Raw genomic sequence first — 26,152 nt, forward strand, 5'->3', positions numbered from 1 at the left:
ACAACAATAACTAAATCTTTTCCTATTAGATAGGGTCAACTGTATGAATCTTTTTACACCATTGAACTTTATCTTCTATTATATTATCATTTATATTTAAATAAATGTTCTCTTATTTTATTGTTACTAATTAAGTCTTTTTTAATTTTTTTCTTCCTCATTTGATATACATATTTATCATAGTTTCACATCGCCTAATTGAAACAGTATTGTCTGTGCATTTCTTAAAGGAAAAAACCAAAAAAAAAATATTTACAATGCCGCGACGTGTCTATCTTAATTAGAGCATAAAGAAATTAAAAAGTCAACTTCAATTAATGAATTTAGAAGGAAAAAAACTCCTGGTTGAGGAATTATAATTCTGTGGCTTGGTCAACACGATTCCAGTGAAAGGTTCAGCGAGTCTTAAGATCTCTTTGAGATTCTAGAGAAAGAGATAAATGAACGGGCATTGGTCTGGTAGGAACGTTCCTCTTCTCACAGAGGAGGAATCTAGTAAGAGATGATCCTGTATATGAACGCCAACGCATATGTCATCTGTGAGTGGATGTCAATAAGACTTTGTAGAAAGATCTGTTAGAGCTTGGATGGCAGAAGACTAGACGAAAAGGGTTAAAATGATGGTCAGGATTTCTTAACACAATCACTCTGATGTTTAAATAAGTTTCAAAAAGAGGACAAAGAAAGAAGAAGAATGATTTAGGATTGGGGATGCGTGTGCACGTACTTGTTTGCCCCTTCATATTCTCTATGTGTTCCTCAATTCTCGTCTATGTTACACCATCTACTCATAGTAAATAGTTATGTTTTTTTACGTTCTCCATATAAAACGGTTATGTTGTCTGTATCTTCCATGAGCAACGGCTACCTATTTCACCTATGGAGTCGAGAACGGTACAAGTACGAAGGTGGAGACAATTCGAAGTTAAGGCGGCATAGTGTCGGGAGTGACATGGACACTGGTGGAGCCAGCTCGGGTGATCTACTTGGATTGTGGACCACTAGTGTGGACGTCGACGCCAACATCACGTGGGCCAGCCTTCTATTTTTTTTAATTTTTTTCCTTTACTCAAGAAAATCAGCTTTCCACTGTTGTTGGCCCCCGGGCTACAGCCCGAGTAGCCAACAACGTGGCTCCGCCCTTAGACACGAAGTCAGGGAGGCATGAAGTCTCGAGTGACACAGAGTCACCATCTATATAAGAACAATTATCTTTAGCCACGGGACATCCCCTTATTACTCCCGCACGAAGAGAAAAATGTAACGCTACAGTTTTGTTGACTAGACGATACCAATTAAGTACGCTATCTTCCTAGCTACGAAAATTCTAAAGTCTTCTAAATTAGTAATTATTATTCAAAGATATTGAAAAACTAGCCCTAAGTTGGTTAAGTGTTTCCAACCAGAAGTCTCTATACTGGAATTAATTGCCCAGGAAATCAAATTGAATTATAACATCGAAAAAAAAAGTAAGACAAGTTGACCAAAACTCAATGGACCATTCAAGCACACACGCACAAATAGCAAAATGAAAACTCAATTCTACCTTGTTCAATATTATACCTTAACATATTATCCTTATGAAATCTCGCATTTTTTTCAGGGATTAGCATGTCTTGATGCTGCAAAAACTATAATCAAGCAGATATGATATACCTATTCTTGTTTGACTATGATTCCAACAAAATATAATTATGAGTTGAGTTAAAGTAATATGGCATTAAGTCATGGCTGCCTCCATTACTAGTAGCAACTTTAAGGCAGCATAGCTTCACATGTTCTTTCAGCTACTGAAGTAGTTGTTTAACTATGAGAGATTTAGCTTCCAAGACCGGCAATCTTACAGTAGAAACTCCGCAACCGATGCTAGCTAGAACGGCCTCAACCCAACATCACTTTTGAAAACTATTTCATGTGAAATTTTACAGAAACAAAAACTTGTAAAAACACAGAGCCACCATAGCAATTGGTCCTCTCATGAAATCAGTCCTCGTGGTGGATGGAAGTAATAACAATATACATGGGACGCTAGCTATGGATTAATAATTATACTAATAGTACGTTGTCAAAAGATGAAGGTTTTGTTGTTGTTGTTCACCATGGAATCTGCCATCTTGAGGTTCTTGGCTATCAGCTTCTGAGCTCTCTTGCTTCTGATCTCCACCCTCATGCTGTCTGTCTTGTCCATTTTGCCGTAGATTGGCTTCTTATTCCCCTTCAGTGACTTGATTTTTGATTTGAGGCTGCCCACAAGCCTCTCGAATTGCTGGCTCATCATCACCATCTTCTCCCTCTACCTTGTGCCAAATTTAAGATTCAAACATAATCAAATACTTAATAATTAATCAAGCACAGAAAAAAATACTCAGAAATATGTAAATGAAGCAGAGAGAGAGAGAGACCTGAAGCAAGGAGCAAGAAGAGATGAGAAAGGAGATGATGAAGGCCAGAGCTTAGCGTTGCTTGGTGGCTGTTATAGACAAATGTGTGGCTTGTGATGATACCACCCTCATTTTCCAGCACATTAAAATGACCATGACACTTTTATTTTGTGGTTATTAGTGTAAAATAGAGACCTTGAGATGGGTTTTGTTTTTTTACTTCTGCTTTTTAAAATAAAGACAAAATGTGTGTTTGGAGAAACAAAATTTTAATTAGCTTGTTGGAGTTTGAATATTAGCTGATTTATTTTTTTCCCCTTTGGTTCGTTCAAGGTGGCAATTCAAATCTCATTAAAAAAAATTTGATTATTTTTAAAGTGATCAGTTCGGTCTATAGAATTTTTTTACTGATCATCAGAATAAATTAGGAAACGTACACGGTGGTCAATTCAGAAGTCCAGTATCCTTTGATTGCGTCAAAAAATTCATACAAATAAATTATAGTTAAGGTTTGAATCTCGGATATCTGAATGACAATCTGAATGTCCTATCACGATATTATGTCCCCGGAAATATTCAAATCTCATTCAAAATATTATAGGTAGGGACTTTGAAAAATTTGTAACATGTGCCATCCGTTAACATCTATCTATATTTCCCGATTTATATCCATGATAATGAAAAACTTTAGATTGATCATCTTTGAAATTAGTAAGATGGGATGGTAAGAGTTGGACATCATGATTTTAAAAAATTGTACAGTCTAAGATTTTATTTATGAGGTCATTGAAGTGAAGATCAAAGTCCCTACTGGCGTTGAAGATTCAAAATCCGGTGGACGATTAGGGAGGATGGAATATGACAATTTTGGACGTTGAAATATGTAACATCACTGATTAAAAATAGCTTCACTGAACCGTCTCCTATTCCCGGTTCAAAAATATTCAGGGCTCGGGTTAAGTATCCTACGTCCCTCCTCCCCCAAATCGCTCGCGTTCTACTGGCTTCTCGACACTGATCCTCATGGCGGTGGTCTCCCCTTCTTCTTCCCAAACCCTAGACTCAAACTCCGACGCCGGCAACCAACAGTCCTCTGCCTCGTTCGATTCGGCTCCTGTCTCTCTTCCCCCAGCCGCTTCGATTCCTGCTCCTGCTGACGCCTCCAACACTCCGAACTCAATCCCTAATCAGGCGCCGTTAGCTCCGCCTCCTCCGGCTGTCCCATCCTTCGTGCCTTCCTTCCGGCCCCTTGGGGCTCCTCCTGTTCCTCAGTATTCTGGGGCTAATAGCCCCATGGCGCAGAACCCTGCTTTCCTCGCGTCGATGGGACAGCCCCCCAGCATCCATCCGCCTGGCGTCTCCACCTCTGCCTCGGCCATGCCTCCTGGAGCGCCTCCGGGTGCGGTTCTGCCTCTGCGGCCTGGTATTCCCTACCAAGTTGCTCCTGGTCAGCCTTCAGCCCCGATGCCGTATGCTCAAGTTGGAAATGGTTATATGTCTGTACCTCCTCAGGGTCCGATGGCGATGCCTCCTCCGGGTAGGTTTTCTTATCGTCTCGATGCACATCTTTTTATTTTTATTTTTGTAAGATGGATTGCTGTATTCAGTTATGACCTAGCTTTGCTTATGTTACGTTTGAATTGCCTATACTTGCCCGTTGGTAGTGTTCCTCTTATTTCGTACAACTTAAAATTTTAGCACTTCAAATTATTCTGGCGCATTGTTGGAGGGGGGTGATTTCTGGCCTTAAATTTCGCTTGATCTCCAATATCATTTTCTGTTGTGTGAATGATATAAATTGTTAGGTGATATGCTAATGTTAATTGATTATTGCGTGTAGTAAGGTCATTAATTTAGACAAGTATATTGGAGATGGAAAAGAAGAGAACCTATAGGTAGGTTAGAAATGGATTCATTTAATAGCAATGATCTGATATTTTCTCCTACAGCCCAATCCAATGATTAAAGGTGAAATGATCGTCAGGCTTCCTCTTCCAGTTCTTAGAAGATGACTTCCAGTTACGTTGGTATGCTTAAATTTGTCTAATTATGTTGGATTCATACCACCAGTTTGTGTATTAAGTATTGCTGCCAAGTTGGTAATTAGGTCAGATACAGAAACAACAAATTTTGGTCAGTGATTGTGCTTTTTTTATGTTACATACAATCACTTTGTTGGATGAATCTCCCTTGCGCTTGTCATGGATTTCTAAATCTGACATCAGTGGATCATGTTATCATCTGGGTGCTGGTTGCATCATTTTTACTAAGGTACTATGATCTTCTTCATGTTTTTAGTGTTGTTGCCATTCTTGAGATTTTTTGGGTGCTCAAGTGCTATTCTTTTTTCTCAAACAATCCAGTTTTCATTGTTCTTAAGTAGGATAAGTTGTAGTGATAAATTTTAGTGCTTTCAAATTGAATAGCACATTGACTTGATCCTGAGCTCAGCCAATTTAATTCATGGTGTAACTTCTGAAGTTTATATGGGAGGATATGGATAAGGTAACCTCAATTTCACATCTCAGTTTTCATGAAACAATTTCTGTTTTATTCGAATGTTCCCCCAGGTTTTCCACACAGCTGCTGGTATTTGCTATCTTTGTGGTGAGATCCCTTTTATGTTTTCATTGTGTGGAAAAAAACTTTAATTGCTATTGATAATTTTACTTGGATTATAAGATAGCATGCTATGAGTTTTGATTAACTTTGTTCACAAGTTAAGGGTACTATTTGACATGTTGGCATAGATATTGTTTGTTATTCTACAGGAATGCCCCGCTATCCAGCTCCTTACCCGATGATTCGCCCTATATTTCCTCCACGTCCATTTCCCCCGACTGGTGTGATTCCACCGATGCCTAGGCCTCCAATTCCAGGGATCTGGGGGCTGCCACCGGTAGCCACTCCAATTGTCAGGCCTATTGTTCCAGTTTCTACACCAATGGAGAAGCCACAAACTACTGTTTATGTTGGCAAGATTGCAACCACAGTAGAAAATGAATTTCTCCTTTCAATTCTCACAGTAAGTTTACTGAACATATATTTTTTTTTCAACTTATAGACTACAGGAGTATTTATTTATATTTGAATTTTGAAAGTCAGTTTGTTATGCCTCTTTTAAAAATTTGCTGTCTTTTTTTTTTCAAGCTTTGTGGACCTGTAAAGAGTTGGAAAAGGGCACAAGATCCTTCTGATGGTACACTTAAGGCCTTTGGATTTTGTGAATTTGAATCTGCAGAAGGAGTTCTTCGTTCTTTACGCTTACTGAGCAAGTTGAATATAGATGGGCAAGAATTGATGGTACGATCTGCTGGATATAAGTTTTCTTTTGTCATAAGTACGTTGGAATGTCCCAAGTTCTTTTAGCCTCATTCAAATTATGTTATATGTATATTTACTCCCCAAAATATTTAATACATTTATTAGGATTTAACTTGTGTTGCAACTATTATTCTTATTTCCCCATCACTTTTGCTCATGGTTTAAAATCTCGACCCATGCCAAGGTTTCAGTCCCGGACTGAAACGATACAGTTTCGGTAACGTATTGTGCTATGCCGATATAGTTTGATATTTTTTAAATATAAAATATATTAATTAAAAATAAAAAATATAATCAAAAAATATATATAGAATTGATATGTTGCAGACCGTTTCCTACAGATTCGTGGGCGCCCCAGGTGCCTCCAATGCATTGGAGGCGCCTTGGGCAAAAATTTTTTTAAATAGCGTTGAGGCACTTGGATCAAATCCAGGCTTCTCAATTCATTTTTAGTTATATCTCTATAAGTTGGTGGGAAGTTAGTGGGGAAGGGATCTAAGAATTATTATTGTCTTTGGCCGGTGGAAGAGTTTCTCTATCAGATTTGAGTGTTCTTGTTGTACTGTTTGTGTTAACCCTAATAATTCTATGTGTTCCTTTATTCTGGTTTTGAGACTCTAACATTGGTCTAACCTACTGGATGTAAGAGGGGTTGTATGCTTAGAAGTAATGCCAAAATTTCAAATGAGGTCAATGTTTTGGAAGAGAGGATGGCGACGCAAGAAGGAAGTATGGAAGAAATCAGAGGTATTATGCAAGTATTGATGTTTGAAGTATAACAACATGGTTCTCTTTTACTAGAGATTAGCAAGCAATTAGGAACAAGGGTTGAAGCAACACCATTGAAGGGAGCATCCATTTCTGCTGATCGATCATCTCAATCTGAGCCTCGAGAACATTAAAGTGATCAATTGGAGGAATACATGATGTCTGCTAATAAAGTAGAATTACTAATGTTTGATGGTTGGAATCCAGTGGCGTGGATTATTAGGGCTGAAATTTATTTTAAAGTCTAGAATACTTATGATGAAGTTAAGGTCAAATTGACACATCTAAGTATGGAAGGCCCCACCATTCGTTGGTTTAATCTTAAGGAGATCGAAGTTAATCTAACTTAGGAAAAACTTAAATGCGTTCTCATTGCTCGTTATGGAAGGTGCAGACATGAAAATCCTTTTGAAGAATTGGCAACATTAAAACAAATTGGGAATGTGGAAGAATTTATTGAACCCCGTTGAGTTGGTTTCTTCACAAGTTCCATGTCTTGATAAGAGTAGTATATTGGCTATTTCATAAGTGAATTACAACCTCATATCCGAAGAAGAGTTCAAACGCTAAATCCATTGTCTAGAGGGCAATTAATGTGCATGGCAAAGGATGTTGAAGAGGAATTGTTAGAGGAAGGGGAGATTTCACAAAAAACTATAGGGAAGGAGAAGTTATGGAGCAATTTTGACGAGGGCTGGGCAGTTTTTGACCATATGTAGGGCCTAATTCAATTCAAAAGAAATTGGGTTAGTCTTTTCAAATGGGCATAACAACATCAGGATGGGGTTTCAATAAGATTCATGACTCTAAGGAAGCTAGTAACGCAGGTTCTGCATCAAATAGAAATCCTTCTTTATTCCTAGCCTCTACAGCACGAAAAGGAGAAGGAGATAAGAGAGGGTTTCATACTATTTCTTACCCAGAATTAATGGAACGAAGGGCAAAGGGATTATGCTTCAAATGTGATGAAAAATTCCACTCACTTCACCAATGTGCTGAGAAACAATTGAAGTTATTTGTGTTAGAAGAAAATGAAAGATTCAGGCGACATTTGGTTAAATGACGGGAATGACTATGAGTTTAATAATAAGGTGGAATGGGAATGGAAATGGAAATGAAACTCATCTAGTTATATGGGTTTGGTTGATTCTCATAAATCTATAAATCATTCCCAAATTGTCATTCCTAAACCCATAATCCAAACACTATCTAAATTCATATGGTGGTGAGATAGTGGGTCTTGAGGTAGAGAATTTAGAAGATGAAGAGTTGGAGTGTAAATTTATGGGATTATTGGGTACGAATTCAGAGAGTACAAATGACAATAGAACCATGAAGTTAGAAGGCAAATTAATAGGGATTGATATTGTGGTGCTTATAGATAGTGGAGCCGGCCATAATTTTATTTCTCAACTAACTTTAGCTCTCATATTGAAGGTGCAAGAGATGTGGAAATTGGGAATTAAACTTGGTGATGCGCATAAAGTGTTTACTAAAGGGAAGTGTCCTGAGTTATACATTCGCTTGGGAACTTTGAGTTGAAAACAGAGGCATATGTATTAGAATTGGGAGGTGTAGATATAGTCTTGGGAGTTTCTTGGTTGAAAACATAGGGGAACGTTGTAATGTATTGGAATGAGATGACCATGTTCCATCATGAAGATCTTTTAGTCACCCTACAAGGTAAGTTGGAGGCAGCTAAGAAGAGTAAACAAACAAACAAAGGGGGGCAATGTGCCAGTGCCAGTGCCTGTGCCAGCTAAGATTCTGGTTTTGGGACTCTAACAGTGTGCCTGTGCTGGTGCTTGTCTGCCGGCGGAACGAAATCTTTCGCTCGAATGAAACATAATGCGATTTTAAACGATGCTTTTGCTATGTGAATTTCCAAGAAAAATAATGATTGTTGAACTTGAAAGAGTTGTACACCTGTGGTACTTTCCTTTTGTTTTGATTTCATTGATTATCAGTTGCTTTTAGGCATAGATTTCAGTTGCTTTTAGGCATAGATTTCTGGGAGTTCAGTTCTGAAATTAAGAAAATGTTGCTTATCTGATACTTTGCATTTCTATAACCTATGATCTGTTTCTTAAGGAGTTGCTATTGACCACAGTTGCTTGATCTTATGGATCAAAGGGAAGTCAGTTTGGTGGACATATTTTCCTTCCAACTAGGAGGAAGATGCTTTTTCTACAAATCTTATATTCTTCTGCATTCTATACTTAATACTTTCCCTCTAAGCCCTTCCAACTAAACAACTACAGAGAAGCAAACTGGCATGAACAATGTCACGGTTTCATATTAATCTCTGAACCGGAATATTGTTTTCTGTTTTTTTTTCTCTCTTAAATGTTCTAGATACATGATACATTTTGAAATTATGTTTTAAATTTATTGATCTTTGAGTATGAAATTTCTAATTTCTAATTTCTAATTCTTTAAGCTGACTTTAGGAATTTAAAACGACCAGGGTATCTTTTTCTTATTTAGATGCTCTCAAATTCTAATCAATATTGAATGAAGCATTTGTGTTTGTGCTTCTCAGTCTCTGTATATTTTTTTCCCTGCTCAAATAGTGCAATTCGTGGTTTCATTTAATGCTTTCTCATACCTGTTCAGTTGAACATTAACCAAGGTACTAGGGAATATCTTGAGCGTTATGTTGAAAAGAAAGCTGAAACAGAGAAGCAGGAAGTAGCAGAAACTGGAGATCCTGCAAATGAAAGGGATAGTAAAGAAAGTACTGAAAAGCAAGGACAGTCTGCAAATCCAATGGAAGAAGGAACCAAAAAAGATTCTGAAGATAAAGAAAACCAAGTGGGAAACAAGAGTTTTGGTCTAGTCACAGATGAAGATCGTGAGTTTGATGCAGTTGCTCTAGAAAAGCTTACAGGAATGTTAGAAGAGAGATTAAAGAACAAACCGTTGCCTCCACCTATGCTGGTTGATGGATCTGTTAAATCTACTTCTGACACACCTTCCAAATCGAAGGATGGGGATTCTGATATCGATATAATGAAAGGTGGTATGATAAGTTCCCAAACTACATAACTTTTGATGCTTTCTATCTTATTGTTCCGGCTAATGTTGACTGAAGAACTTTCATGCAGATGCTGCTGAAGAAAAAAACGACGATGACAATATGAGTGAAAACAAACCAGCAACTGAAAGTGACAAGCCTGAGACTCCTGATAGATCAAAGCGGCATGATAGTAGGAGCCGAGAACGAGATAGGGAACGTGACCTGAAACGGGAAAAAGAAAGGGAGCTTGAGAGAGTTGAACGGGAACGAGAAAGAGAGAAAGTTAGGAGGGAAAGGGAAAGGGAAAGGGAATTAAGGGAAGTAGAGCGGTTGTACAAGGACCGGCTTAAAGAATGGGAAGCTAGAGAACGAGAGAAAGAATACCAGCGACAATATGAAAAGGAACGGGAGAAAGAAAGAGAGCGGGAACGGTGGAAAGAGATAGTGCGGCAGGAAGATGAAAGTAGTGGTGATGATGGTGATGACTCGAGAAAAAGAAGGCGTAGAACTAGTTTACTTGAGGAAAAGAGAAGAAAAAGGCAGCATGAAAAGGAAGAGGATTTTGAAGACAGATTGAAAGAAAAGGAAGAAATTGCTGAAGCCGAGAGGAGTGCAACAGAGGAACAACCTAAACTTGTGACAAAGCAACTAAAACTCGAGTCAAAGTCACTTGATCAGGTTACTCCGGAGGATGAAACTGCTATGCAAGATGAGAATTTTGAACGAAAGCATATTGAGTCCAGTCATGCTAATGATGTTTCTAGAAATGGTCTTAATGATGGTAAACTTTTACTTCCTTTGTTTACTATGGATTCATTTTAAGCATAAGCATGCTATTTATAACAAATGTTTTATTTTTACTACCACAGTTGATGGCATTTCTGGAAACAGCAGTGGCGATGATCTGAATATGATGGCACCAATTGCAGTTTCAGACAAAAAGCAGAACAATAATGCTCCAGCTCGGAAGCTTGGATTTGGGTTAATTGGCTCAGGAAAACGTACTACTGTCCCTTCAGTTTTCCATGAAGAGGATGATGAGGATTTGGATGAGAAAAAAATGAGACCTCTTGTGCCAATTGATTATTCAACTGAAGAATTACAGGCTGTCCAGGCAAATGCATCTGGATCACAATCAAATTTGGCAGCTGCTGCTGAATTTGCCAAGCGCATATCTGGTGCCAACCCAAAAGATGTGAAGGCTGATATAGATAGGGAAAGGAGCAGACGTTCTAGTGGCAAACAGAATTTGAGAGATCGAGATTGGAATGATGATGAGAGTAGCCGTTCGAAAGATGAAAGTAGGGAGAAGATGCATGATAGGAATATTGATCGGGAAAAAGGCAGAGAAGATAAACCAAAAACTGGAAATAAGAAATTATTGGATGCCAAGCAGTTGATTGATATGATTCCAAAAACCAAAGAAGAACTGTTTGTCTATGAAATTAATTGGGATGTTTATGACAAGGTAATGCTTTCTTTTATGAATTTTAATATATGATAGTGTTATGGATTCAAATGTTTTTTTTAGTATTGAATGCCATAGGGTAGTGTACTAAGCTGTTGAATTTGTTTCAATGCTATTCTGCTAAATGAGATATAGTTCCCTGAAGATTCATAAAAAGGGTTACATTTTTGCTGGCATAAAGTTACCCTTTTTTCTTCTACTATGCTCTCTGCTATTGATAAATGTATACCTTGCCCTTTGCAGCATCACTTGCATGAGAGGATGAGACCTTGGATCTCAAAGAAGATAACTGAGTTCCTTGGAGAAGAGGAGGCCACTTTGGTGGACTACATTGTTTCCTGTATTAAAGATCACGTGCAAGCATCCACAATGCTAGAAATGCTTCAGTCTATATTAGATGATGAGGCAGAAATGTTTGTCCTCAAAACGTGGAGGATGCTGATTTTTGAAATTAAGAAAGTTGAAACAGGCTTATCAATGAAATCAAAGTCCTAGGCTCCATTTTTTTAAAAAGAATTTCTCTCGTCATATCATCCTTCAAATTTCCTTTTGTGCCAAAGGTCAGTGACTGTATTAGGACAATATTTTGAGAGACCTTGTTATTTGGTATGAATTAATTGTAGCCAGTCAAGCATGATGATTATGGGTTGATTTAAAATGAGGTTTCCTTTTTTTTTCTTTCTATTTATTGTTAATTTTTAGCTATAGTTGTGGCAAGTGAGATATAATATGTTTTGATTGTCTTGTACTTCATTATACAGTTATGTTATGTTACAATAAAATCAGCCAAACTATCCATCATGTATTAGCGTGTCTTTTAAATAACCAACTTAGCTTTTGTATGCCGTTGGTGTGCCCTTTTTTCTGAATAGTAAGGCCTTATACGTTATTTGTGTTTCTTTCAGTTCTAGACTACGATTATGATCAGAACTGTTTCTTCATTGAGTTTGGTATTTCTATCTATTTTTTGGTTAACAGATCTGTCTTCTGTTTGTTTTTAAGGTTCAATTCTGTATTGCGAAGCATATTTCATTGAAGAAGACAAACCACAATATGCACCCTAAGAATGCATAGGCGGTAATAATGCTCTTCATGGTTGAATTTGATTCTATGATCAAATGAAATCTCGATTGATTCAGTTACAAAAAATAAAGTGTTAGTTTGTTATGAAATTGGAACAAAATGTAAAATAACAAACTCCCCAACTTACGAATACAAAGTTAATCACTGGTATTCTAAGTCTAACATATTAAATGTTAAGCCCTTGGGGCTATGGTGCAGTCCTCCAACGATGTGATCTAATGTAAGTTGGCTGTCTGGATGAGTCACATTAATAAAAGTCGGATGCCTAACTAGTAAAAAAAATCATTTTAAATGCTGAGCAATCTTCTCCGATTAGATATATTCGCCGTCCACTTCTTGAAGGTAATCCACCTGAATCCAACTATTCAAAAACGTCGTCATCATCAATCACTTCGTGGGCACTCGACAGCAAAATGAATAAGAAATTAATCGCTAGAATTGCACTTGCTGTCTTGTTATTACAAGTCGCTATATATCAACAAAGCAACTTCTATTGTTGCAACTTAATCATGTAAACTCTTTGTCCTGGAATAAACGAGGAAGAAATCCTCGAAATCGTATCTCTTCTCTCCACCCTTAAAGATCCCCTCATGGTAAAGGTAAACCACCTATATTGAATGCTGCAGAAAGTTGGAGGCACGGATTAAGACCTTCATGGCCAATGGCGAACCAGTAGACTTTTCTTTCATTTGGTTTAATCCAACTCAGAAACCATCTGACTTTTTTATTTTTCCTTACAAAAGGACAAAAACAACCCAAAAACGTGATACGGGCATCTAAAAGTCAAATGCTCTAGCAATCTAGCTACTACCTTCTCCAAATTGGACGACAGGAAGCACGGATCCTTCCTAGCTCATTCATGATCTCTCCATGAATGCGCTCAGCAGCAGCAGTAGTAAACAGGAGGAATTTCACAATCCTCTCCTGGAACTATATATAGCATCATATCAGAAAGTTTGTTTATATAACCTTGGACTAGATATGAATCGATTCGATCAGATTCCAAATATCTAAAAACATTTAGACATTTTGGTTATTTCATCATTGTGTTTGATGCAAACATCTAAGCAACTTTAGTTGGAGGAGAAGGGGCAGAGGATGTCAACAACTGTAAGATATTGGCTATACTGTCTTATTTAATCATAGTTCAACTTACAACTAATTATATAATTGTTTTTATTTTTGTATCGGTCTATTCACATCTGTAACTTTCTTAATTTTCTTTTCTCTATCTTTATTCAATAGTATTGTGCCTAGATCCAAGGCTAAAGTTTACTCAAAGAGCTAGATCACACATCTCTTTTTATATATCTAAAATACCCATAACTTCATGGAATAATAATATTTTCATTTTAAACGGTTATATTTATATCAGAATTTAAAGAGAAAAAAAAATCAATCTTATTTTATATTTTTCAAATAGTGATAAATCATTTATTTACATTATACTACAACTACTCATCTAAGAAGCAAAAATATGTGATAATTTAAATTAATAAGCCATGGTCAATTATCAAGGATGTGATGCCCAAAAGTTGTCCACGTCTTGCCACATGGCAAGTGGAATTATAAATTAACTTTATTTAATAAATAAAGTCCTTTATTTCTTAAATGCTTTTTAATATTTAATAAGATATTTTGATAAACACCCTCATTTTAATTTTCACTTAATTAATTGATTGGATTATTTTTAAAATGGCCTTTAATATTTAGTAGTTTTTATTAAATGATTTTAATTTTTTGTTAATGTCATTATCAACCTCTTTCCAACGGCACCGTCATCCACCGTTATGGGATTACCAACTATCGGCGGCGTGATGACATCTGGCCTTTATCAGGCTTTAACCTCCGTAGTCCGGATAACGCCGTACTGTCTCTCTCTCTCACCCGAAACAAGCCAAGGGGCAATCCCGTCAGAGCACTGCGACTTTCTTTATAAAATCCGACCCCTTGGGCCTTCGATGCCCCCAACTTTACGAGATGAAGGTGTGGCTTTACTGAAATACCCATTTCATTGGAATCTCCGGCCCGGCCGGCGGATTTCCTCACTCCTCCGAGCATCTGCGTCCGATTCTCTTTCTTCTCCCCGATCTGAGGCGTTCTCCGGCGAGCCTCCGCCGGAAGGAAGTGGTGGCGGAGAATCTTTTTCTTCTCGTTCTTCCTCTCCTTGCCCTAGTCTGTTTCAAATCGTAGCTGCATGATGGGATTTTCTCTCACCCCGATGAAATCTTCGAGTCGTCTTCTGTGGAGTACCAGTTTCTTCCGCCACAAGACCGTCTCCGTCGTCGCTTTATTCTTCTTATAGACTGATAAACCTAACCCCTTCGATCGATCGCCGGATCAAGAAACGAGGGAGAATAGTACATACTTTTAGCTAGCAGCGAGTGAACGGGAAGGGATACCTTCTCTGGGATCTAGATCTGGACGTCGATCGTAAGATTCGAGTGATGGGGATGGATTCCGGATGTCTGATCTTCGATTCCTCTTTCTTTTCCGCTTCCTCATCTTCTCCGGGCGGCCGCTTGATACTCTTGGGCAGCGCGAACTCGGGCTCTGAGGGTAATAACTTCTACCTCTCCTTTGATGAATTGGCTTTAGATTTGGGTTCCGATACAACTGACGAGTGTTTCTTTTTTTGTTGGTCGGCTGTGGTAGGGATAGCGGAGGAGGGCAGAGCAAGCAAGCGCCGCCCGTTCTTCACGTCGCCGGATGAGATTTACGAGGAGTACTATGAGGTGCTTCCGCCGGAGAAGAAGCGCCGCCTCACCTCGGAGCAGGTAAACAGTAAATTCCCAAGAAAGAAAAGAAAATCTGCTTTCTCTAAATTACTCCATCGATAAGCGGGATTCGTAAAAAGGGTGGATACACGTATTGGTTATTAGAACAATTGATCAGCCCGTCTGTTCGAAGAAAGAAACAAAAATAATTGAGACGAAATCATTGCCCATGAGACAAAACGAATTCTTAAATTGAGATAACAGTCATACTTCATGAACCAATCTGAATTTTGCTGAAAAAATTATGTTTTTTTTTTAATGAGATTGGGGAAGTTCGTTTGGGCGTTTGACTTCTGTACATAGTAGTGATAAACGATGGGGATAAAGTAGTTTTACTTCAATTATACATAAGAATTTGCAATTTTTTATTTGATAAACATATATATAAATCAAGTTGATGTAGTTTGGGAGTGAAATAGATACAAATGTTGGAGCGGAGCTTCGAGGAGGAGGACAAGCTAGAGCCGGAACGCAAGAGCGAGCTGGCTAAGAAATTGGGGTTGCCACCGAGGCAGGTGGCTGTGTGGTTCCAGAACCGCCGTGCCCGGTGGAAGAACCAACAGGTGGAGCGTGACTTCGACCGTCTCAAGGCTTCCTATGACGCACTCCTCCTTGACCACGATGCCCTTCTGGAGGACAACAACCGCTTGCGTTCACAGGTGAACCACCTCCCTCTCTTCCTACATCAGTTTCATTTCCGTATCTAAATATTTTATTGATCAAGCTATTCCAATTTGCTAACTTGGTAAACTGTCAAATTGTCAATACTTCCCGTATTTAAAAAAAAAATGAAATACCAGGTCAACTGCTCACCCGAGCATGATTCATTAAATTGTGTTAGCTTCACTATTTATCATATATCTAGGAGCTATTTAGTCGTGCAACCGTGTCACTAGTCCCTGTAGAACGTAGAATTAACGTTTATATGATGCAGAGTCTGTAGCCTCGTCCATATGATCACAGTCTCTAGTCCCTTTCATAATAAGAACACGGGGTTTTCATAGAGACACTGAAATTTCCCTTATTTTGTCAACTTAATTAGCCACTGCGTTTTGTATTTTCAATTGAGAATAACCTCTTACATACATTAGGTCAACTGTTTGGTTGTTTTGACCACATATTAATTAGAAATTTACTTGTTTGGATTAATTCAACAGTTGAATTGAGAACTGAAAGCCAATAGGGTTAAAATCATACTAAGAAAGCTATCGTAATACTAGAATGCATAAAATTTTTGAAGTTAAAATGATTTGTAGGAACAATTTGATATGTTTGATTGTCATCTGAATCAATAGGTCTTGGATGAAATACGAAGATAGGAGAATCATCAGCATTTTACGCTCTCTATTGTTCCATTTCAATTTTGCGTTTCATGGAAAATAATTATAAGAAAATATTCTATGTTTTTGTTCAATAATTGCCTTTTTTTACTTTTTATACTTTTGTCTGGCGATCACCAGTTATGGTCTCTTTGCAAAAAAAAAAAGTTAAGCTCTTTATTAAATTGAATCCTGTTGGCTAGAGGAACGAAACATCAGGTAGTTGAGGATGATGGTTTAGCTTGAACTACCAATTGAGATAATCTGGCCTTTGACTTTATCCACCCAGTAGTTTCGTCTTACAGGTCAACTTATTGTTAGAAAAGCTGCAAGCAAATGAACAGGGTGCAGTATCTGGAGTCACTAGTCTCACTCCGGATGATCAGGCAGCATCTAGTGGTAACATAATCGCCCTGAACCTGAGCATCCAGCAGAAGGTGGACGATCTATTGAGCACAGGCAGCGGCGGAAATAATGCGATGGATGAAGTAGATGCTCATCACTTGGTGGCGGACAGCCGGCAGCCTTTAATCCTCCCTGAGAACTACCACTGCATGGGACTGCGTGAGACAGGTCTACATTCTGATCAGGACGACGTGAGCGACGAGGGCTGCAACTACTATCCCGGCGGTGCCGTGACAGAGTACCAGAAGCAGGAGGAAGCCCAGCTGGAGAATTGGTTGGATTGTGTGGAAAGAATTCTCCTCCCTTGAGAAGCTCCAACGATCAAGTTGACGTTTAGCAGTCGAAAGCATGATATATATAGCTTGGTTTCCACCTGCTGTTGCTTCATCTTCATCATTAGTATTCATTATGTCTGTGAGTGGATGATGTTGTTGGACGTGTGTAGTAAGTCCTATGTATGTTGGATTGCTTGGGAATCAAACTGTTTACTTTCTCTGTTGATTGTATTTGTCGGGGAAAATAAAATTGTTTACAACAAAATCTGCAAACTGCATATATAGGAATAAGAATCCTGTCATCGATTACAAATTTACAATAGTTTCGGAACTTGGCCTTCCCTAAAGCACAATGTTTACAACAAAACCTCCTCAGGATGGAGCCATATTTACATTGGTGTCTATATTATTCACAACCACATGCACATTCGGAATGGTGGGAATTCCAAACCGGATACGGAAAATAAGGTGATATTCACAGCAAAAAGAATGAAATGATCCATAACAACGATTCACTGCAAGGAGGATTTGAACCTTGGGAAGGTCACAAAGCCATATTAACTTCTCCAATTGCTTTGCTTTCGACATGATACACCGAACAATGTTATCCTGTAACACTACAATTTCTGACTTAAACCGCAGCTCCGGAGAATGAACTTCTTTCCTTCCAAGATACTACCCAGCAAATGTTATCCGGCGAGAGCTTTTGCACCAAGACAACCCCATTAATGCTTCACGATTCTATTACTTTCACATTAAACGTCGTCATTTGCATTTTTTTTTTCTCACACCTCATCAGGCCAAGCTATCAATTAGTACTTACAGTCAGGTGCTTCAAAGAGAAGAAAGCCATTCCTCCATACGCTTGTTGCCATCTGCATCAATACAACTAGAAGCAGGTCAGTAAGTAGCGCATAGAATATTCAAGAGATTGTCTTGTATATATCAATGCATCCTAAAAGAAGGAAACGAAGTTGCTGCTGTAAAGCAAATTTCGATAACTAGTAAGAGTAGTAAAATTTAAGTACTCCAAGCAACAAGAAAATAACATAACCAAACCATAACTGAGAAAACAGTGTTGGTCAAGCATACAAATGATATTAGTAAACGTAGAACAAGTGAACCAAACAATAGCATTTCCGAGAGTACAGACATGCATATCAATTTATGAACATGCTAATCTATATGGTACATATGCAACAATCACAATTATATGTAAAGAATATACTCACATTTCTTTGTCTAACAGAAAAATCTTATATGAGTATATGAAATTACCTATCATATCAATGAATTGGGATTCCTACAACTTGATGATGAGGATGATGAAAATCATGATGTCTACGCATTAATGAAATTCTCTAGTATTTTCTTACCATATTATATCAAGCCCCAACCAAAAACAAGCCAAGAGTTGCATGTTTGGCATTGAGAACTAACAAAATTTAGGAAAACTAGAATGATGTGGTTAACATAGCATGGTAAAAATGAAAGTTGAATCCATCAAACATAATGTACTAGAAAAGTAAAATGTAATTTAGGTCAAGATGGATGAAACAAAATTGCATGGAAGAGGGGATGGTATCTCAAACAGGCAAACTACTTCAAGCAACATGACGAAAGAATCATATATACCAAAGAAGATGCAACTATTTTTTTTCACCTGAAAGATGATCATCCATATGGCTGAGGGTACCCAGGACATGAGTTATAGAGTTTTTTGCCTGCTCATTGCGGCCGCGCCCATAACACCGCACCAAGACTGCAAAACTGTTCTGAGCTTCAGAGTCGCTCTCAAATTCGGGTCCATGAGGTTCCAACCAACCAATAGACCAGTCAGAATCATCAGACTCCGACCCTGATATGCATCCACCATCTGAGGGAACAAGAACAGTGTCATACTCCTTGTCTATCCGCCTTTCTTCATGGCTTTGCAACCTTTTCTTATTTCTTCTCCAATTCGGCATTGCCCTGTGTCCTGGTGGAAACTTCAAGTAATCCGGCTCCTTGAATCCTGAAGGAAAATCAGGAGGGATGAGTGCCGAATTGGGAGATTCATCATCTTTCTCGCCCCAAATCCATAAAGAGAAACGTGGGAAAGCCATAGTAGTTATCTGCTAGCGTGAAAGCCCTGACTTGGCCGAATCACAGTACTACTAATCCCGTTCTCAAAACGATCTCGCACTGAGAAATGGTTGAGAGGAGAATGTCCCACGAATCTACCGAAACAATTTCAAATCGTCAAACCCACTAACCAAGAGCATAACTTTGCTGAAACAGATCAAACTCCTCCTATTACTGACAAAGTAAATCGTACTTCAGCAAATAATCGTGCTTCATAGAAATGAATGCCGACAATACCAATCAGAAGAAATATACCTGTGAATCGCAATAAACCTTTCACCAAAGGCCTTGAAATCAAATCGTTAGGAGAGAAACAACAAGAAATTAAATATCTTCCGCGCTGAACTCCCACAAATCCGCAAGAGAAGCGTCAAGGATGAGAAATCCAAATAAAAAAAAAGAAGAAGAAGCTCCTGCCTGATGTTTTAGAATCTAAAATTCCAAAGGGGTTTCACAGCTGACGCATTGAACGCAAACGGCCGGCGGCCTCCAGAATATCGGCAACCGAGATTGAAGATGGTGCGGAGAGAGAGAGAGAGAGAGAGAGAGAGGGCGAGAACCAGCGGGTGAGATGGGATAGGTTTATAGCTCTCCGGACGCAAATTGAAAACATGCGGTCGATCTACTAATTAATTACGCGGGCTGTCATCAGACCGGCCACGCGTCCTGCGGTGATCGCGAGGCCATCTCTCGGGTGGACCAGATCTCCGGTACGAATGGCGCACACGAACTCCTATGCGACGACGGCCCGTCAACCCTCGGTTTTCTTGATCGACGGCGGATCCAGCATCATTCAACCGGAGACACGAGTTCCTATGGGTGCCACGGCAAGTACATGGGCGGCCAACCGCTTCCCGTCAATCATTGCAGATCTTTGCGGTGCACGGAACTGCCACGTGTGACCCGCAGCTCATGCCGATCCAAAATCAACACGCCTTTGACTTACCCAAGATCCTTTCTTTAACCATGATAATGGAGTAAACGATAAAAATTGACAGGTGTCTGTCTACACGGTTACGTGAGCAGATTTACTTTATTTCATCATCTGTATTATCCCTAATTTTAATCATTAGCCTGGTTTCTTTATTTTCTCTCTTTCTAATTATCCAAATCGGTAACTTGTGGTAATAAATGTTATTTGTAAAAGATTGTGTTTGCTTACAAGTAATGGAATCTCAATCGTATCTAAGTTTTTTTTTTTATGTTATCACCTCATCAATGACATAGCATTCATCACAAATATTGTTCATGACGCCTACCTACTTTATTTTCTTTGTTCTGATTCTGAAAAAGCCAAAGAAAATTGATACGAAATGAATCAAATTTTCATTTAATTCAATTTACTGTCTAACTTCTCTGTGGTGATCTAACTGAAGGAAACACTTCTAGATTAACTAATCAATTAAGAAAAGTTTGAACATTTAAGTTTGCAGGTTCATATTTCTTTGGCTCTCTTCTTCCCCAGTTGAGTATCTCAATTTGAAAAATCTTTCTAATTAATATCTCGATCCTTTCATTTCATAATCCTCGGGATCTGTCTCATGTTTCAAACTATTAAAAAAAAACAAAGATTTGAGCTATCTGCTACATTTTAAACATCTGAAAATCCTCTTCTTAACAATGCCAATAACATCTCATTCCAGGTATCGATAGGACCCGGCAAGCACCAGTGCAAGCAGTCATTAAACCCTCTGTTCCAGTCGTTGTTCCAGTGCGACCCCGGGTGCCCATCTGCCCTCAGCAACATGGATTTTGTTACGTCTAGAACTCCAAACCATTTCGTCTTCTCCATTCTGAAGCTCTCCAGCTCCTCCACCTGAGCATTCCTGACCTCCCAGTCCGTGCCACTCAACCTGACCGCGGTCTCGTTCAATGGCCCGGTCCTGTTGCAATATCCTCCAGTGTTCCATGCCCCGTGCTCAAAGTGCGCAGGTGCAAAGGTCCTCACCAAAGTCACCAGCCCTTCGCACTCCTCGCACCTGTCGATGGACTGGAGAGCCGTCCTGAAGGCCCTTCGAATGGCGTAGGTGAAGTCGTAGTTGGTCAGGTTCGCCTGACCGCAGTAGACACACCCTATGATTTTGCCGTTTTCGTACAGGTAAAGGTTTCTGAAGAACCAGTGCCCACTGGAGATGATCAGGTAGTTCACCAATGGAAGCTTTTCCGTCCAGTTAGTGTCAACCCTGTCCAGGTGCAGATCAAAATCCCCTGTTCCCGTTCCATTGACCACTCTCTCTTGTTCTTGCACTAAAAATCTCGTCCACAAGAGCATGAGGGTGAAATCGTAGGATTGGAAGTACCAATTCGTGATCTGGTTTTCTTCTTTGTCACCTTTTAGATTGAGCGGGTACTCGACCTGTTTATCAGAACAGAATTATTAGTCGGATAATAATTTCAAGGGCGAGATAAATCTCTGTAATCTAATTAACGCGGGCAGGCATTGATACAATGATACAGATACTCGCCTGAGACAAGAGGCAGACGAGTGAGTCCTTCTGGTTCCGGCCGACGGAGTCGCTAGCAAACGCCATCGTCTTTCCTCTCACCGCCTCCAGGAACGCCACCGGGTCGAACCGCCGGAGATCACATTCCGCCGGCTTCCACCGCCAATTCACAAAGTCCTGATCCTTCCCGTACTTGTCGCAGTTCTGCGACTCCGGCAGTATCCGGCACGACCGGTTAGTGTAAGCCGGACCGCCATGATCCCTCACCCACTTCCCCTCGAACAAATCGCAATCGTCGTCTGAAGATCAAGGAATAAAGCTCAAGATTACCGGATCCTGCAATTGTGCATATAAAAAACACAAAACCATGCACGTACTGATGACGGTTTGGTCGCCGGCGGACGGGTGCCACAGTTTGAAGCTTCCGTTGTAGATGACCGTCAAGGGATTGGAGGAGAAGAGGGAGGAAAGGAAGAGGAGGACGGAGAAAGAGACGATTAAGCTGAGGAACGACCTGGTCTTCATCGATCCCATGCCTCGTGGAAGGCTCTTTTGCCCTGTTCATATGGCGCAGGACGCATTGAAATATCACCGGGCAAGGCAGAGGGTTAAGGTTTGTATGTTAAGGAAGATCGATCGTTTAGGTTGGAGAATTCTTTGTTTACAATTTTGTCTCGCACAGATTAAATTTAGGAAATCAAATATAACTTCCTGCAAATTTCATTGTTTTATTTTGTTTTAATTGGTATCTAAAATTGAAACCCGTATTTAATGGTGATAAATTTGGACAGGAAACTTCTCGTCCTTTAAAAGAAAAAGGGAAGCAGCAAATTGATGTCCTAACAAATTACAATGATCATTTAAATATTTCCTTATTGCCTTTTTTTAGATTAGGGTTGCAAACTTATTACAATAGACATATAGCAAAGAAAGATCAGTCATTACTATAAAGTATCAAAATCATAACATATAATAATCATCAAAAAATTTTGACCAAAACTTAAGTTGATGACCTGAAAAATTAAACTTTAAGGATGTGATAACAATCATATGTTACAAGTTTAAGATGTGGTGGTGCCAAAAAAGCTCAAAACTGACCAAAACTGACCAAAAAATCTATGAAAAGATTAGTAAGAATACAATGGTTTTCATATGATAGTATTTTAAATTCATTTAAGCCATCAAGATATATTTTATTTACCAAAACAACTTAATTAGAGCTTAAAATAATGAAATACTAAATAGGAACATTATTAGAAGACTAATAAAAAAGTAATGATTTTGAATTAGTCATTAAGATATTTTGACCAAAATATATTAATGACTAAAAGGGCTCAAAATAATAGAAAAAATTAAAATACTATTAGAAAACTTTTAAAGATATAATGGTACCTATATATTGTTAGGATCGATGATCGCGGCTAGAGAGAGGGGGTGTGAATAGACGCCCCAAATTCTTCGTTTCTTCCTACGATTAGGGTTAGCGCAGCGGAAATAACTAAATAGAAACGTAAAGGAAAAAGACAAACCTCAAACTCGATGGATGTAACGAGGTTCGGAGATGAAACTCCTACTCCTCGGCGTGTCCGTAAGGTGGACGAAGCCTATCAATCCGTCGGTGGATGAGTCCCCGGAAACCCGGCTAATAATCACTCCTTCTGGGTGGAGAAATCTCGCCACAATGTCTTGCAACAGCAAGATAAACAGGAGTACAAGAATACAGCAAGAAACTAAGTACAATACAAAAATGTAATAACCCTAGCTTGCCTTCTTGTCGACTGGATGAAGCAGCAACTTCACGGGAACCCAACCACATGAAGCTTCAAGCAGAAGCGAGCTCAGCAAAGCTCGGATCACAGCAGTGAAGAAGAACAGCAGCTCGAGAAGGAAGAAGAAGAGTGGTAGTCGCAGCCCTCGATCTCTTCTTATAACCTCGATATCACGAGCCAACTGCGAACTGCAAGCAAAAAAGAACACGAAGCCGAAATAACCTGGCGTTGTCACTCTGGCAGCTAGTCTGACCGATCGGGCTCCATCACGATCGGTCCACATCCTCGATCGGTCTTGGGGACCGATCGGGCTATCTGATCGGTCCAGGAGGAGTCGATCGGTCCCTTGGCCGATCCGCCTTTCTCCTTCTTCTCTTGTGTTTATCCGATCGGTCTTGGACCGATCGGATAGATTATAGACTTGCTTTGAAATGTTCACTAGGGAGTCTGACCGGATCGGTCCCGGATCGATCCGAGCTTGGTTTTGCCCAAACCAAGTCTCAAACCTTCAAACCAACATCCGGTCAACCTTGACTGTTGGTACATCATGCTTAGCATCCGGTCACTCCCTTGACTGCTAAGACTCCCCACCAGTGTCCGGTCAATCCCTTTGACCCACTTGGACTTTTCTCTTCGTGTCAAGTATCCGGTCACTCCCTTGACCTACTTGACCTTCTCAACACCGGATGTCCGATCACCCTTGATCCATCTGGATTTTCCTGCCGGCTTCACTCACCGGGACTTTCACCTAGCTTCACTCACTAGGGTTTCACCGGCTTCACTCACGGGATTTCTAATCTGCCGGCTTCACTAACGGGACTTTCCAATGCTGACTTCACTCACGGGACTTTCCGCTGGCTTCACTCACGGGACTTATCCCTGGCTTCACTCACGGGACTTTCCACCCGGTCCGGAGAGCGAGCTACCGAGCCCTCTCCGACTTCCATCCGGTCCGGAGAACGAGCTCCGATCCCTCTCGACCCAGTCAGGAGAGCGAGCTACCGAGCCCTCTCCGACTTCCATCCGGTCCAGAGAACGAGCTCCCGAGCCCTCTCTGACCACAGTCCGGAGAACGAGCTACCGAGCCCTCTCCGACTTCCCATGTGCCAAGCTTCCATACTTGGACTTCTCCGTGCCAAGTCTCCATACTTGGCCTTTTCCCGAGCCAAGCTCCCTGCTTGGACTTTTCACCATGCCAAACTCCCTGCTTGGACTTTTCCCGTGCCAAGCTCCCTGCTTGGACTTTTCCGAGTCAGGTCAACTCACCTCGGGTCAACCAGGTCAACCTTGACCACGGGTTGCACCCACAATCTCTCAAGCTTGTTCTCGTCAAACATCAAAATACAACTCGAGTCAAGTCAACTCGAGTCTGGTCAACCAGGTCAACCTTGACCTAAGGTTGCACCAACAATCTCCCATCATGTTCTCGTCAAACATCAAAATACAACTCGAGTCAGGTCAACTCGAGTCGGGTCAACCAGGTCAACCTTGACCTAAGGTTGCACCAACAATCTCCCCCTTTTTGATGTTTGACAAAACTCATAATCAAAACCATAATCAAGTTAGGTTAACCCGATAACCTAACTTAGGTTTTCTAATGTTCTTCCCTGAACATTCTCTATTCTCCTCAAACCTACACTCTCCCCCTTTTTGACACACATCAAAAAGAGTGAATCAAGGTCAAGAGTTTCTTTCTAATGAAAGTCTCATACCTTTCATTGAAACTCTTAATTTCCCCCTTGATACTAAGGTCAACAATTAACTTAGTGATAATCCCATATCACTCAAGTCTTTAGGAGTAAAAACTCCCCCTAAAAGTCAACTCCCCCTTGACTAATAGGTAAAGCTCCCCCTAAAGGTCAACTCCCCCTTGACCATTGCACCAACAATGTCTTGGAGAGTTTCAACCCTTTAGAAATCCAAAACACCACTTCCATAGCTGTAATTTCAGACAAACAGTCGAAATTCAGCAACTTGGCACGCTCTGATCAGTCACCAGACCGATCAGGGATTCCCTGGATCGGTCACGGTGACCGATCCAGGCACCCCTGGACCGATTAGAATCCCCTCTGATCGGTCCACAACTCTGATTTCTGATTTCTGAATTTTTCTTCTCCCGAAATTCAGAAACCTCTAGAAAATTAGAGAAAATTCCAAAAATTGTGAAATTTTGAGGATACATTCCTCATAACATATACTATCATGGAAAAAATAATTTTCTATGAAAATAAGTTCCATTTTCAAATCTTGATACAAAGTTCAAAAGTCTTTGAAATAGCTCAAAGTTAACTCATCTTTGTATCAACTTGTTCAATGATGAATGCTATCACTAGAAAAGCTTCATCAAAGTTTTTCAAATCAATTTTGAAATGATTTTAAACCATTTAATTTATGACCACAATCTTTGGGTTAAATGTACATGACTTGTACATAAGCTTTCCCTATGATCCCCAATTTCGAATTAGGCTCATCTAGGCACAAGAACTATGCACCTTGATCCTAACTCATCATCCTAATATCTCACACACATCTAAGGTGTATCAAACACATTCAAGTCAATTTTGATGTGAGATATGGGTTTAGGTTAGCTTAGACTAAGGTCTCATGCATTTTCTAAACATCAATTTGATCTCCATATCAAATTGTGTTTTTAACCTTAAATCAATTTCATTGATTATAAATGCAAGAGAAGAGATGATGACATGGCATATAATGATATCATAAATGAAACATGTGTCAATGTCATGATGTCATGACATAAAGTATGAAACTTAAATAGAGCATGACATTTGACTAACCTAAGCATTATCATGTCATTTTAAATGATCATAAAATAAATATGATGTCATGACATGGCATATGGCAAACAATATATGGCAAATAACACATAAAGGTATAGAAAATACCTAATTCTAGCCTTAGTTGCCATTTTTGATAATTTCGATCATTTTGCCATAAATTCTATATTCCTAAGTGTGATAGACCTCAAATCATAT

At 39.5% G+C, this 26,152-nt stretch overlaps 4 protein-coding genes across 16 annotated transcripts; 2 read left to right on the plus strand and 2 right to left on the minus strand.

The window, feature by feature from the left end:
* Positions 1-3,343: 3,343 nt before the first annotated feature.
* LOC122034357 (RNA-binding protein 25-like) lies at positions 3,344-11,642 on the plus strand. 11 transcript variants are annotated; one of them, XM_042593573.1, is made up of 10 exons: positions 3,386-3,918; positions 4,331-4,652; positions 4,808-4,886; positions 4,952-4,988; positions 5,153-5,406; positions 5,532-5,684; positions 9,090-9,495; positions 9,581-10,273; positions 10,362-10,960; positions 11,204-11,642. In XM_042593573.1, exons 3-10 carry the CDS (start codon positions 4,878-4,880, stop codon positions 11,453-11,455), a joined length of 2,403 nt encoding a protein of 800 aa, XP_042449507.1. In that variant the 5' UTR covers positions 3,386-3,918; positions 4,331-4,652; positions 4,808-4,877; the 3' UTR covers positions 11,456-11,642. The 11 variants fall into 11 exon arrangements, with proteins under 11 accessions (XP_042449503.1, XP_042449504.1, XP_042449507.1 ...); XM_042593572.1 differs by having other exon boundaries at positions 3,779-3,918; positions 4,331-4,408; positions 4,607-4,652; positions 4,808-4,988; XM_042593576.1 differs by lacking the exon at positions 3,386-3,918 and having other exon boundaries at positions 3,933-4,408; positions 4,607-4,652.
* A 2,348-nt stretch (positions 11,643-13,990) lies between these two features.
* On the plus strand, positions 13,991-17,045 carry LOC122035378 (homeobox-leucine zipper protein HOX16-like). Its single transcript, XM_042594786.1, has 4 exons — positions 13,991-14,602; positions 14,699-14,820; positions 15,240-15,479; positions 16,445-17,045. The coding sequence occupies exons 1-4, from the start codon at positions 14,491-14,493 to the stop codon at positions 16,850-16,852; spliced, it is 882 nt and encodes a 293-aa protein (XP_042450720.1). The 5' UTR covers positions 13,991-14,490; the 3' UTR covers positions 16,853-17,045.
* Positions 17,046-17,084: 39 nt separating this feature from the next.
* Positions 17,085-19,537, minus strand: LOC122035379. 3 transcript variants are annotated; one of them, XM_042594789.1, is made up of 3 exons: positions 19,199-19,537; positions 18,483-19,038; positions 17,085-17,708 (listed from the first exon to the last, which is right to left on the minus strand). In XM_042594789.1, exons 2-3 carry the CDS (start codon positions 18,922-18,924, stop codon positions 17,632-17,634), a joined length of 519 nt encoding a protein of 172 aa, XP_042450723.1. In that variant the 5' UTR covers positions 18,925-19,038; positions 19,199-19,537; the 3' UTR covers positions 17,085-17,631. The 3 variants fall into 3 exon arrangements, with proteins under 3 accessions (XP_042450723.1, XP_042450724.1, XP_042450722.1); XM_042594790.1 differs by having other exon boundaries at positions 17,085-17,694; positions 18,483-19,117; XM_042594788.1 differs by having other exon boundaries at positions 18,483-19,117.
* A 997-nt stretch (positions 19,538-20,534) lies between these two features.
* LOC122034106 (protein ALTERED XYLOGLUCAN 4-like) lies at positions 20,535-21,921 on the minus strand. The gene is made up of 3 exons (XM_042593234.1): positions 21,765-21,921; positions 21,409-21,686; positions 20,535-21,299 (listed from the first exon to the last, which is right to left on the minus strand). Exons 1-3 carry the CDS (start codon positions 21,919-21,921, stop codon positions 20,535-20,537), a joined length of 1,200 nt encoding a protein of 399 aa, XP_042449168.1.
* Positions 21,922-26,152: the final 4,231 nt, after the last annotated feature.

The sequence above is a fragment of the Zingiber officinale genome, chromosome 11B (genome assembly GCF_018446385.1).
Source record: "Zingiber officinale cultivar Zhangliang chromosome 11B, Zo_v1.1, whole genome shotgun sequence".
In the NCBI taxonomy this organism is placed as follows: Eukaryota; Viridiplantae; Streptophyta; class Magnoliopsida; order Zingiberales; family Zingiberaceae; genus Zingiber; species Zingiber officinale.